This window comes from Patagioenas fasciata, chromosome Z, assembly GCF_037038585.1.
Source record: "Patagioenas fasciata isolate bPatFas1 chromosome Z, bPatFas1.hap1, whole genome shotgun sequence".
Taxonomy (NCBI): Eukaryota; Metazoa; Chordata; class Aves; order Columbiformes; family Columbidae; genus Patagioenas; species Patagioenas fasciata.
The window spans coordinates 81,725,088-81,738,064 of record NC_092560.1 but is presented as its reverse complement, the minus strand read 5'-3'; the positions used below and the strand labels follow the sequence as shown (position 1 = coordinate 81,738,064).

General features: G+C 38.6%; 1 protein-coding gene across 6 annotated transcripts in view; it reads right to left on the bottom strand.

Moving 5' to 3' along the window:
* Positions 1–954: 954 nt before the first annotated feature.
* Positions 955–12,977, bottom strand: part of SETBP1 (SET binding protein 1) — a 264,561-nt gene continuing 252,538 nt past the window's right edge. For 5 of the 6 annotated variants that reach the window (XM_065860356.2, XM_071802419.1, XM_071802420.1 and 2 more), the window contains 2 exons: positions 11,493–11,660; positions 955–6,025 (listed from right to left, as the gene is read on the bottom strand). In XM_065860356.2, coding sequence (XP_065716428.1) covers positions 5,469–6,025; positions 11,493–11,660 — 725 coding nt within the window. In that variant the 3' untranslated portion in view covers positions 955–5,468. Of the gene's footprint in view, positions 6,026–11,492; positions 11,661–12,977 lie in introns of those variants that run through there. The other variant, XR_011736563.1, reaches the window with a different exon arrangement.

Below are 12,977 nucleotides of genomic sequence, written 5' to 3'. Positions count from 1 at the left end.
CATTAATTGGTGATACACACAGCCTCAAAGTGTGAATCCCCCTGTTGTCCACAGGGCCCACGGCAAAGTCCATTTTTAACTTTTAAGGATACTCTGGAAAAAAAAAAAAAAAGAAAAAAGAATAGAACCAGAGCATGTTTTTCTCCATTACCATAAAGAGGTCTTGTGAATGCATGATATTAGTATCCCAAAAGCTATTAAACTCCTTAGTGATGGGAAACAGATGGAAAATAAGACAAAAGAATTCACAACTCATGTTAGACTGAATTGAATTCCTTTAATTTCACACAATGAATAACATATGAATAGGATTAACTTTTTTTTCCTTTTTTTTCTTTTCTTTTTTTTTTCTTTTTTTTTTTTTTCCTGTTTTTTTTTTTAGTTAAGTGCTCTATACTGTGCTAACCTGATTTGGTAGCGAAAAGACTGAGCTTTGTTTTAGAAAAAAATGTTTAAAAACCAACATCTAAGATCATGAAGGAGCATGACATTAAAGCATGCCAGATGTATCTAAGCCTCAAAGAACATCAAGTCCATATCCATTTTTAAATGTACAAAAATGCTTCATGAATAAAAACTGTTACAAAAAGAACATTTCAAACAATGTACAAGTTTTTTTTTCTTGCCTCTATATTCAATAAAATACAAATACATTTTTTTTGCTCTAAAATATGTTTACATACAATCAAAGTAGAACATGCAAATTACACTTTAAAAAGGCTTTTAAAAACCACTTATGAATACAAACTAAAAATTAGCCAGCACGACTTATAGAACAATCTTGTGCCCCATTCGTTTGATTTTTTTAATTTTTTTTTGAAATACAGTATATACATATTTAACACTTCATGTGCATTTATTATTTAAGAAATAGCTTAAAAAAATAAAGAAAAAGAAAAGTAAAACAAACTAACATGGGATTGAACTGCTTCCCCATGTTGTCCAATTGGCAGCTCTTTTAATGTTTTTACATTTTTTTTCTTTTTCTTTTTTTTTTTTTCAACGTAGTGTTTCATACAACCTAAGCAGGCATCGTAAGGAGATCTCAAATACGTGTCCTTTGTTGAAATGTGCTTCTAATTATCTCAGAACTGCTGCACCCCAGTTTTTGGATGATACGGAAAGGAAGAGACATTGCAAGGGCATGATGTTTTTTTTTTTTTTTCCTCAATTCAGAAAACCATCCTGGTTTTGTTTTTTGCTTATCTTTTTTCGTGTCTATTTTTGTTATTCTTTTTACTCTTCAGGATACTACTTAAATGTGCTTATGTGCCATCCTGAATCAGGGCCTGTGAAAATAAGAGTTTGGGAAAACCTCGTGTATGTAACAGCAATTCCTGTGTATTCGCCATGTTGCTGTAGCACTCAGAAGACCCAGTGATGAACCAGCACCTTGTTGTACCAGACGTTACCCAAAAAAATGTAACAACGCAAACAGAATATTCCACACAAATGGTTCAAAGCATTGTTGTCAAGTGGAGAGCCATGGGCTGTAAGATACCCTAGTAGCTGATTTCTGTTATAACTTTCTTTTTTTTTTTTGACAGTTACCCAAAAACATGCAAGGTGCTTCACAGCAAATTCAATGTTGAAGGACTCAAGACACTGGCAGTATGAAGGTCTTGGAGACACAAGTGATTTTTTAATTTTTTTTTTTTTTTTTTTTTCCCCTCTATCCCCCCACACTTGTCCCCATTCCCAATTTTATGATAAGTGAAGCAATACAAGACCCATGGAGAGAATGCAAACCTGTGGTCTCAATTCACATGGCTCAAAGCCACGTGATTTTGTTTAATGTTTTTATTGAAGCATGCTGAGATATGTGTTAATCTGTGACACAGTGGAGGTGTTTGAAAGGTCTTATTGGTCTTAATAAGAAAAAGGGCTTTCACCCCATTTTTATACAGTTCTTGGAAATGTGTGGAGACAATTCAGAGAGTTCCTCTGTAAATCTTCCCAGTGGTAGGGGAAAAAAAGAAAGTCAAAAAGCTCATTACTGAAATATTGCTGGGTAATAAACTGCAGGAGTGGGATTTTAGCCTTAAGCCCTAAAACTAAATCCTTTATGATCTGTATGTAGTACATCGCCTTATAATATTATTCTGTCAGCACTTGCTTATCATATTTATAGACTATGCAACATGCAGAACACAAATCCTGAGTGCCATCTAACAGTATTCTCAAACTGCTTTCACACAAATTAACAAGCTAATCTTCCAGCCAGCCAGAGCTGGCTGCACGGGGTGGTTGTTTGGACAAACAGCCAAACCGCAGCACTGCACTCTACCAGCATCTTGCCACAAAAAATTCTCCCTCCCCCTCCCCCCCAAAAAAAAACGCCAAACAAAACCAAACAAAAACCCCTCAAACAAACAAAACAAAATGTAAAAACCTTGGGTGGCTGGACAGAGCCTACCCTACCCTAGCAGCTTGCAGCTACCATGTCTTGGATGCTACTCTTCATTTCTCAAGGACCAAAAAGACCTCTTCAGGTTTTTTTGCTCAGTGGAGGGTCTATGGCGGTGTACCCTCCAAGTGGATGCTCTCCTTAAGCACCGTGTCTCTAGCAGCATTTTGGATAGTACTTTTTTGGAAGGATAAGAACATTTTCTTCCCGAAACTTGGTAGCATGGGAGGCAGCGGTTGTCCAGTGATCTTCCCTCTGGGGGGTTGCATCCCAGTGCAACCAGAAAGGTCCAGCCCAAATCCAGCCCTTATCGGCACTCTGCAAGGTATGACGCGTTTTGAAGGTGTGATGGGCATTCAGTGACAGAATTTGGTTCTTTCAGACCTTTGCTCCGCTCTCTAAGCACTGAAATGTCTTCCAATGCTTAAAAAAGAGACCAGTGAAGATAAAACTAAGGATAAGTTATTGTCCAACTTAGTTTCCACTTATAGGCTACTAGGAATATCAAGCAAGTTTTTCTTGCGTTTTAACCGATACCGTCACCTACTTTCAGGCCCAAAGGAGAGATGAAAAAAAATGGTTTCTGAATCGACTAAATCTCAGCCCAATGCTTTTTAAGGAAGAAGGGAGGAGCTTGAGGGGGCTTAAGTGTCTTTTTTTCTGCAGGCCTACGACTTCATTTAATAACACTACACTAATTCAAGAGAACTGAAAAGCAAAATTGGTTGTAACAGAATGAGCAACCAGCCAGTTTATTTATAAGTTGCATTAATTGGAAAACAAAAAGCACAAATGAGTATGATGAATGATGCAAAACAAATTGGAAACAAAATACTGTGATCCCTCTTATCAGTTTAAAAGAGATAGGACATCAAGATTTGTTATAGCCTTTAAAATAAAAAAAAATCCCCTCTCCCAGCTGCCCAACCCAATTCAAACCCCAAATGCATTCAGTTTTAATAAACTAAGGTGCTACCAGAGAAGAAAAATCATTCTCTAAAAATAATGAGGTCTATGTTTACAATATCCCCTTAACACCATAGTCTTGATATGATTTTTGTAAATAAATAACAGAACAGAGACACAATATTTTTTTTTTTTTGAGGACTTTTTTTTGTTGGGTTTGTTTTGTTGTTGTGGTTTATTTTTTTTTTAGTGTCATGCTATTGGAAGTTTCCTTGGCAATAAGCCAGTTCAAAGATTTCTCAGAAAAGGGAATAACTGTTGGCTTGTGAATCATTAAATAATTCCAAACCCCTCTCCCTTGTTGGAATTTTCTCTCCCCCCTCCCATTTTACTATCCATCTTGCCATGCCAGGTGTTGAGTGTTACTTAAGGACTTTAAAAAGAAATAAAATTAAGTTGAAAGTATCTATTTCAAATTTCAACAACTGACTTGTTTTTAAAAGCATTGTTACTGCAATGGAACAGTTTCACGTTCAGTCTTTGTTTTAGTTAAACATTTTAATAGGGCTGTGGAAATGGAGCTCGGATATTTTACCCAAGTTAAATCAATGGCTAACGTACAACTTGAATGAGAAATGTACAATTTGAATTGACCATTTAAAGAGACGATTTGTCACACACAGTTTGCATCCATGCAGACTGAGAGCTTTATAATTACATTATGTACAAAAAAAAAAAAAAAAAAAATTGTTACTTTATTAAGGCAACCACAACTTGGAGAACATGTCCAAAGTGGCATTAATACAATTGCAGTGGTGATACCCTTTGAACATTTCAATCTTCATTTTCAGATAAGAACACTTATTTCTTTTCTTTTTTTTTTTTTTTTTTAGAAATAATTGCCAAGAAAGAGCCTGTTTTCCATAGGGTTTTGTTCACTATTTTTTTAAAACAATCTTCTTTATCTTTTTTTTTTTTAAAAGAACATTTCAAGGCGTTTTTACCCAATGCAAATTGTTCAGATCCTGGGTTTCCCATCAATTTCTCTGGGAATTGCAGGTGGTAAGAACTGGTAGGTTTGGCCCTGCCTTTTTACTCCAAATTTTCTGTCATTTTTTTTTTCTTTTATATTTTTATATTTTTTTTTGTGATTTTGTCCATGTTTACTATAACTGTTATCCCCATAAGTGTCTTGCTGTTCTCTACTCATATGTACCGAGCTTCAAAACAACTTGGTTGACGGGTGACCCTTTTCACATGCCATTGAAAAAGCCAAGTTGCTTCATAGAAACGTGCTATCATAACTGAATATCCATGTACACATTATTTTAAATGTTGTGATATTTTGTTGTTCCTTGGAATAGCACTCAAAAAGAGTGTGCACGCGTGTAAGGCTCTACTTTCCTATTGCCTATATTGCAGCTAGTTGTAACTAGGCAAGTAAATGAGAAAGAAATATATAGTTCTAGCAAGGAGTCAGGCATTTTGGGTTATGCTACCCCAAAGCCTGGTAGGTATATAACTCTGGAAAAAAAAAAAAAAATCAAGCAGATTATAATCAAGATCACAGTTGAGAAAATTAGACTATTTTTTTGTTGTGGTTTTTTTTTGTTTGTTTGTTTGTTTCCTTTTTTTTTTGTTTCTTTTTTGTTTTGTTTCTTTTTTTTTTTTTTCTTTTTTTTTTCTTTTTTACAGTGATTTCTACTATGGTATGGTTACTCTTAGTTTCACCTGGCCTGCCAAATTGGAGTGGAGCGTGCAGCCCTAGCGACAACATTCAGCTTTCTGCCAGGACAACCTCCCCGCCTCCAGGTACGGTATGAGAACAGCAATACTGAGATGCTGATTAGTTTTGGAAACTCTGAAAAGTAGATAATACAATAATATCCCCAAATGTGACACACATCCCCATTATTTCCCTCACCCCTCACCTTTTCTGCACCCTTTCCCCACTTCTTTTCTGTGGGGTCCTGGGGCTAAAGAGATGAAGAGGAAGATGAGAACGCCGGTGGGCACAGCTCTCCATGGCGGGTTTTGGCCGCCGAAGGGATAAGTCCGCTGCTGCCGCGGGGATGAAGTGAACCGTGTGTCTTCGGTCCCTCCGTCCCAGCGCGCCCCGCTACCGGCGTCCGAAATGCGGCAAGGTTGGCTGGCCCTAGGGAAGGCCGTCGCCCTCGCTCCCTCGGCCCTTGCGGTGCCGCTTCACTTTCATGTCCTCCTCATCCTCCTGCATGGACTTACTTTTTCTTTTCCCAACACGAGGCGCCCGGGGAAGATGAAGAGGGGGTGGGGGAGGGGGAGGAGGAAGAGGAGGTGGAAGAGGTGGCGTCTCTCGTGCCATGTGTATGACAGCCTCGATGGTGGCCATGATTGTATCTTGAGTGGCTGCTTGCTCCAATATCAAAGGGTTGAGTGTTGGTCTCTGACCTCTTTTGCTGGGAAGGTCAACACATTTTTCCAGAACGGGCATTTGGTCTCTGGAGTCTTCGTCGAAGGAGAGGGGTTGCTTCCGAGGACGCCCCCTTCGCTTCTTGACAAAGTTATTGCCTGTCTTTGATTGTCTCTGCAGCCGCTTGGCTTTCAGGATCTTGTTCACATGATCCAGGTTCTTCTTCGTGGACAGGATCTTGGTGTAGTTGCACATCTTGCGCACTTCGCACTGGATCGCTTCTATTTCACGGCGCTTGAACCTTTTTTTCAGTGGTGGGCTGGCTGTTGGGAGACAAGGACAGAAACAGGGGTGGGTCAAACAACAGCAAATGGAAACCCCCTATTGTCTGATTGCAGTGTCACAAAGTCTGGATGCTTTCAAGTCCGGGAAACTGAATGTGACTACTGAAAAAGCAATGGCTGTGAGGAAGGATTATGCATAGGAAAACAACTAAGACAAAGTTAAAAGATTATTTATTACAGTCCCAGAATAATTGCTGTTACCTCCTTTTCACTGTCCTAGATTAAAACACAACTTTGACTATTAAGCAGTACTCGGAGACTTCTTTCTAGCTCTCCCCTCTTCTAAAGCAACAAGCCTTTTCTAATGCAATGTTTTACCACGGATTTGCTTCATTCTGACTTCTAAACCTCTAGTGGGATGGAAGGAAAGGCTGCTTAGGATAGCTGTCACATTGGCCCAACTTAACTATTAAACTTTCTGTACTCCAAACATACACTCCTGATGTACTCACCACGGCCTTAAATGCTTGCCATGGCTGCCAGTATGAAAAGTGTTTGTTACTGAAAGTAGTGGGCACAAACAAGCTGTGTGGGTTGCTTCACCTGTGGCAAATTCATTAACCCTGCCTGGATTTCTTTACTACCATCTTCACAGGCACTAGCTGAAACTACTCAGTCATATAATTAACTTTAGTGGCCCCTGAAGTAAGCTTACTCCTGGTTCAGATCACTTACTTTAGATTTGAATGAAGTCCAAAGCACTTAAGACTCTTGCCGAGGCCACGTTGTGAGTCATTGTCAGAGCTGGAAAGAGTACCCAGCATTTCTTGGCTCCTGGTCCTTTGATTAGGACACAAGACCTTGCTTGTTTTTCTTAAATTGTCTCACCGTCCTTTACTGAATGTGGCATCTGTTCAGAGTTCAGGATTTGCACAGGGATTATAAGTAACTACCACTTTGTGAGAGAAACAGAACATATTAATTCTGCTATAGCAATAACTGGTGCTCCCTTTCACTCGTAACATATCCATTCTGCGCTGCTGCAAAAGAAATGATGGAGTTCAGAATTTCTCTTCAGTAAAGAAGAAAATATCCCACTAAATTAACCTCAGCCCCCATCTACTTGCAAACTTAATTTACACCTGACTGTCAAACAGTCATTTGGGTTTGAAATCCTTGAAGTTTCCAGAGCAGCCAAGGTTTCAAGAAGGGTTCATTTTGGGGTTATCACTCCCTTCATGGCTAACAGGCTAATCTTCTAGCAGCAGTTTAAATAAAGTTGCTATTGTAGCATTTTCTGTAGATAACCAGGAGCTGTCAAGTGGTAGAATATCCTCTTGCTTGCTATGGGCTATGACAGATTCAGCATACAAACCTCACTCACTGTCCTCCCCTCATGGAGAACGTAATTTATTGGCTCTTATACCACCATGTTGCTTGGATCCAGCAAAGATCTTGCATAAACAAACCCGAGTTACAATGCAAGAAGTAGGAGTGAGTCATAAACAAAACACAGACATATGCTCTCTTATAAATAAAGACCTGGATGGCCAACTTCCCAAAATCTGGTTTTCATTAATTACAAAACAAAATATATTTTCCATATGTAACGCACTCCCCACACCAAAAAGAAAAATAAAACCCACTTGCAGTTTGTGATTCACAGAGGACAAAAGAGGAATGCAGTCATTTTGGTATGAAAGAAAAATAGAAAGGAAATGAAATACCCAAGTTGCTCGGGAAAAGCCCACTAGTTGCACAAAATTCCTCTCAAGAAGGTGACCTCTAAAGCGTGGATGCAAGGGCAAGTGGCAGTGAGATATTTCTCAGTCGTCTGATCAAAAAAAGGTTAGATCCCTCTCACAAAAAAAGATTACCCTCATCTGGCCCCACTGCGGTCTGAAATATATAGCCCCAATATTTCCAGCCCTAAGCTTTCGACTCCTTTTAGTCCCTCCCAGATACTGAGAGCAGTTTCAGCTCAGAAGATTCGAGAAGTCAAACATTTTGCACACTCTTTATATTCACTATCCATTTTTTGCATTTTTATATTTAATTTCTGTATTCGTTGCATTTTTTTTCTAGAAAATAAAGCTGAAATTTTTCATGTGATGATGAAAATCTTGAAGATGGGAATTTCAGCAAAAATATAGGAAAAATGCAAGGTTTGTGGTGAAATCAGGAGATTTGGTATTACTTTCAGCTTTTATTGAAAAGAAAGCCAAAGGACAGGAAAGTAATACCAAATCAAGCATTAACCATGTATCTGCAGAGATTTTATGTCTTTACTGAGAATTATCAGTAGTCAGTTGTTTCTGCAGTTCAGTACTACCACCCAACCCCAGTCAATGGAGATCTCATCTGTGTGGTAGTAATCTCTGTTTCTGAAACGGGAATTCAATGTGATTTAAGATGACCATGGACATCCTTCTGACATCCTGATACTAGATCAAGAAGGTGCAAGAGTCCTGTGCATCCTGCCAAATCCAACAGGTGTCTTGGGCATCCCAGAGGTCCAGGACATCCAGACTTAGAAACCTGAGTGGAGTTTGATGGTAAGTAGACAGTGCCCAAGTGGAGCAAATGTAGACATCAACTTTCTGCCAAACTGCCTAGTTCCCCAAAATTAACCAGTATGCAGGCAGTTGTGGGTAGGTATCTATACTTATTTGTATCTATGAGCTGAACACCACTTCCCATTGTCTTCCTTCACATTGTTTAGATATGTTTTTGCCATCCTAAAACTTTGCAAGCTGTCAGTCTATTTGCTTTTGGATTGAAACTCATTTTCTCATTTAGAAAAAAAAGGACTGCTATGCAGTTCTGTGCTGGTTTACTGCAATTTTTTTCTTTTATAAATGCTTTACAGTGTTTATAACTTTCTCAGGAAACTTGCTAGAAGCTACTAAGAATGCTTTTGCTTCTCTCCCTAGTAAACCTCTGAACTTACAAGCTTTAGAAAGTATTTGAGTTGTGTTACATAGTCTGCCAATAGTCAGAATGCATGTACTGAATAAGTAATATACTTTCAAGTCATGTTTTTTAAGGAAGTACTACAAAACCAAATAGAATTTTGACTATTAAGAGTCAGGGACATCTGATTCCACATTTGGTGTAGGGAGACTGCGGAAAAGAGTCTGATGGGTCTGCAGGGGGAAGATTTGATGAGGTGTGCATATGACAAAATATCAGGGAGATCTGCCAAAATAAACCACTATTGAAGTGAGAGCCATTAGGTGTTATCAACTCATCTGGAAGCTCTTCATGAGCAATCTTTGATATAAAATACTTTGCTATATTGCCATGTGATATACTGTACTGCTGAAAAACAAAGCTAAGTACTAATCTTTTCCATTTTGTCCAGACAGATATTGCTCAACCCTGGACCCAGGTTGGTCTGCATTGTTTTTAGGCTTTGTTGTTCTCTTCCTACACATACTTTCCTGTTTGCATGTGGAAATCTTGCTTTGGGAGGAAGACTTTTATCTTGCTCTGTTTGGTGGAATTAATCTAAAAGTGGCTGAAGAGGAGGTGGGGATTAGGAACACCATATTTGCAGGCAGACATACAAAAAAGTAATATGCTCCCACAGAGATGACCCAACACAACGGCAACCTCCATCTGCTGGGGGTGCAGAGGGACACACAGTTATCTCCCCACACCTTCCCAGGCTGTTGTAGCCACATGCTGCCTTGTGAAGACCTGAATATATTCACCACAATCCAGCCCAAAGTGAAGAGAAACTAGAAATACTTGATACAGCGCAGGCTTTTTTACTTTTCCACTGTCCTTTTCCCACTCTCCAAACAACTTCACCTAGCAGCCCCAAACAAGCAAGAACCAGCATTAGTCTTAAAATCCAGTGTTCTACATTTAAAATATGGCACATGGAGGTGTTTCTCCCCTCCCTGGGGTACACAGATGCAGTGAGGTTCTGTCTCACAGACAGAGACAAATTGAAATGGCCACAGGCCATGCCAGGAAGTCATGAAGGATTGATATGGTGCTGGAAATAGCTTCTAAGGCAAAGAGAGAAATCCCTAACAAAAATATACATTTCCAAGGACCAGCACAGCCATGTTAAATGAGGAGAAGAGCGCAGGCAGGTCAGATCCCTTGGAAGTTCCCCATCACTCCCCTGACTTTATTCTGCATGGCTTTGTTGTGTCTGTAGCACTAAGGATCCTTCTTACTGCCTGTCATTCTCCATCTCTTTGGAGTTGCCTGAGGCCACTTGCAAGAACTCGACACAGAGAAGACTGTTTGCTCAACAGCTGGGCTCAGTTTGTCGACTGGGTTTGAATGAGAAATTTTCAAAGAGCTCCCTATTAATTACAGAAAACCCATAGCACTGTCCTATTTTCCCATTAACACAGTTTCTTTCAGTTTTCACTAAATTATTTCAACATCTGGGCTACAGATAAACCAACAATTTAATTAGACTTCTGAAAATGGAAAGAACGTACTATGCAGTCAAGCATACACTTTCATCTTGAAACTGATCATAAAATATTTGTGTGCTTTAATTCTCTGCTGCATTAAAAATCTGTCCTTAATTTATATATATAGGAAAGTATTAAAGACTAAACAGAGAATCCTGATTTTTTTTATATAAAAAATTAGCTTTATAGAGGCTACTTTACAGCACGGATTTCTTTCTTTCACCATGCAGGAAATGAGACGAAAATCAAAAGGAGTACAATGAAACAGCACTTTCAATTGCATAATTAGATATATAATCATTCCATATATCTGCAATACAAATACAGTTTTTGTGAATGTGGAATCAATGATTTGATGAGACTGTGAAAGTCCTAATGGTTGCATGTAGAGTAATGAACTGTGTGTTCCCCATTCACTGGAAATTAAGACACAATGAAAGATTGACTTCTCTATCCATGCCCAAGAAAAGGCATGATGATGCCTGAATGACTTGGCTCAATTTCTGACTGTATAAAGCTATCACTTTCTGATCTGATTCAAAAGAGAAGCACAAAACGTAAGTTGATTGAAAAACATGCTGTTCTGACTTATTTATTCTGATATATTTTAAATCACTGTTCATTGCCCCAGACAATTTCACATTTGCAAGACAGAATATTATGCTAAAATCATTGGAGTATGCAGAAAGAAATCTTAGCTGCTCCTTAGCTATTCACTGTGTATTCAGCATATTCTTGTTACAGGGATGGGAACATTCAAATGAATGAACAACGGGGCTGAGAAAGGAACCCGAGAGTCCCCTGCTAGACCATACAGGCTGGTTCTACTTGCATCCTCATTGTTGACCAAGTGATGGTATTCGAATAAAATAGATTTAATATGCCAAGATATGATCATGATAAGAAAGTGTTAGAAAAATTACAGCCTGATTATCACATTAGATATGCACATTTGCAGTCACTTCTCCAATTGAGAAGAGTAGTATGTGCACCTGTTGTTCAGTGCAGTGTCAGAAGGAAGAAGATGGGAAGGAAATAAAAGGGATGGAGGGAAACAATATTACCTGCTTCAGATGTTGCTGATGATGAAGGTAGGAGAGATAATACTGGAGTCGGCATTACAACACTGTCAACAGCTGCTGGTTTCCTTCTGGTCATCATGTTACAGGCAGAACTTTCCATTTTACTATGAAGTGAAGCCTGGTCTGCTTTTAAGTGAGGACCTGCAATTCCTGTAGAAGGAAAGAAAATTTGGATGAATATTGATAAAACAGCTTGTGTGGGGAATATCTGGAAAACAGTAGTCGGTTACTGTCCTTGCTACTTTGATGTATTTCCTATATTTCCATACTTTCCTGTGTATATGCCTGTAACATGGTCTTGATACTAGCAAGGATCATGACTTTTTTTTTTTTTTAATATTTTTGCTTCAGGATGTACCACCATTGATCTCTATAAACAATGGTAAATCAACTTAATAACTTGACATTACTACTTTTTATTTTTCAAGGAAAACCACACTCTGATATATGTATAAAGACAGACATGCTTCATTATGGTGTTTAGTGAGACTGTCTATTCATCAATCTCTGGATAGTGTATTCTCTACACTCACACACTTCTCCTCTATAATGACTTGACTTAGTGCATGCTTCATCTGAGAAAGGAGCAGGTGTTTGGAACAGCATCAGTCTGTAATTCCCTGTCTAGTAGACATTTATACTTATTTTTTAGGAAGCCCCTTCCTAATGAAAATTTACTTTACAACTTATTAAAGAGGTGGAATTTTAGAAAAAGAGCAATTTGTCTTATATTTTTCTACCTGAGGATTACAATGTAGAAGAAATGAGTGGAAGAAATATACCAAAGAGGTCAAATATTCTAGAAAATTTAAACTCATGAACACTGGGCTGGTAGGTACCTCCCTTAACAATGTTTCTCAAACTCCCTTATGAGTTGAACCCATTTTTTTCCTTTTCCTAGTAAACGTGTCAAATTTCAGCTGCTGGGATTGAAATTTTTCATATTACGTATCTGCCTAATACATCTGAATGTCTATCCACCCATTTATACGTAATATTTCTGTGAGTTCACCTGTGTCCATACATGTTACATCCGTATGAATTTACCAAGTTGAAAGGAAGATACAATGCATCAGACACTTTTTACAATCAGACTGGGAGGAGTTTTACCTATTTTAGAAAGCTCCTAGCAGCTGATGTAGACCCACTCTTTTGAGAAGAGAATAGAAGTCTCCTAAGGTGAGGACTTTGTATTGTGTCTTTACCAACTTATGAAAACCTCTCACAATTTCTGTGATGATCAGCTTTAACATATCCAGGAGAGTCATTCAGTTTTTGAGGGTAATAGCTCATAAATTCCTTCTTTTTTCCAATCTCAACCTGCACGTTGGCCTTCAATTACATGAAGATTCACTAATCACAAAGCAGCTGAGACTGGAAGTCTCCTCTTGAGATCACTTAGTCCACCTCACCCTGTTCAAGCAGACTCAGCTAGAGTAGGTTGCTCTGGACTGTGTTAGGCCAAGT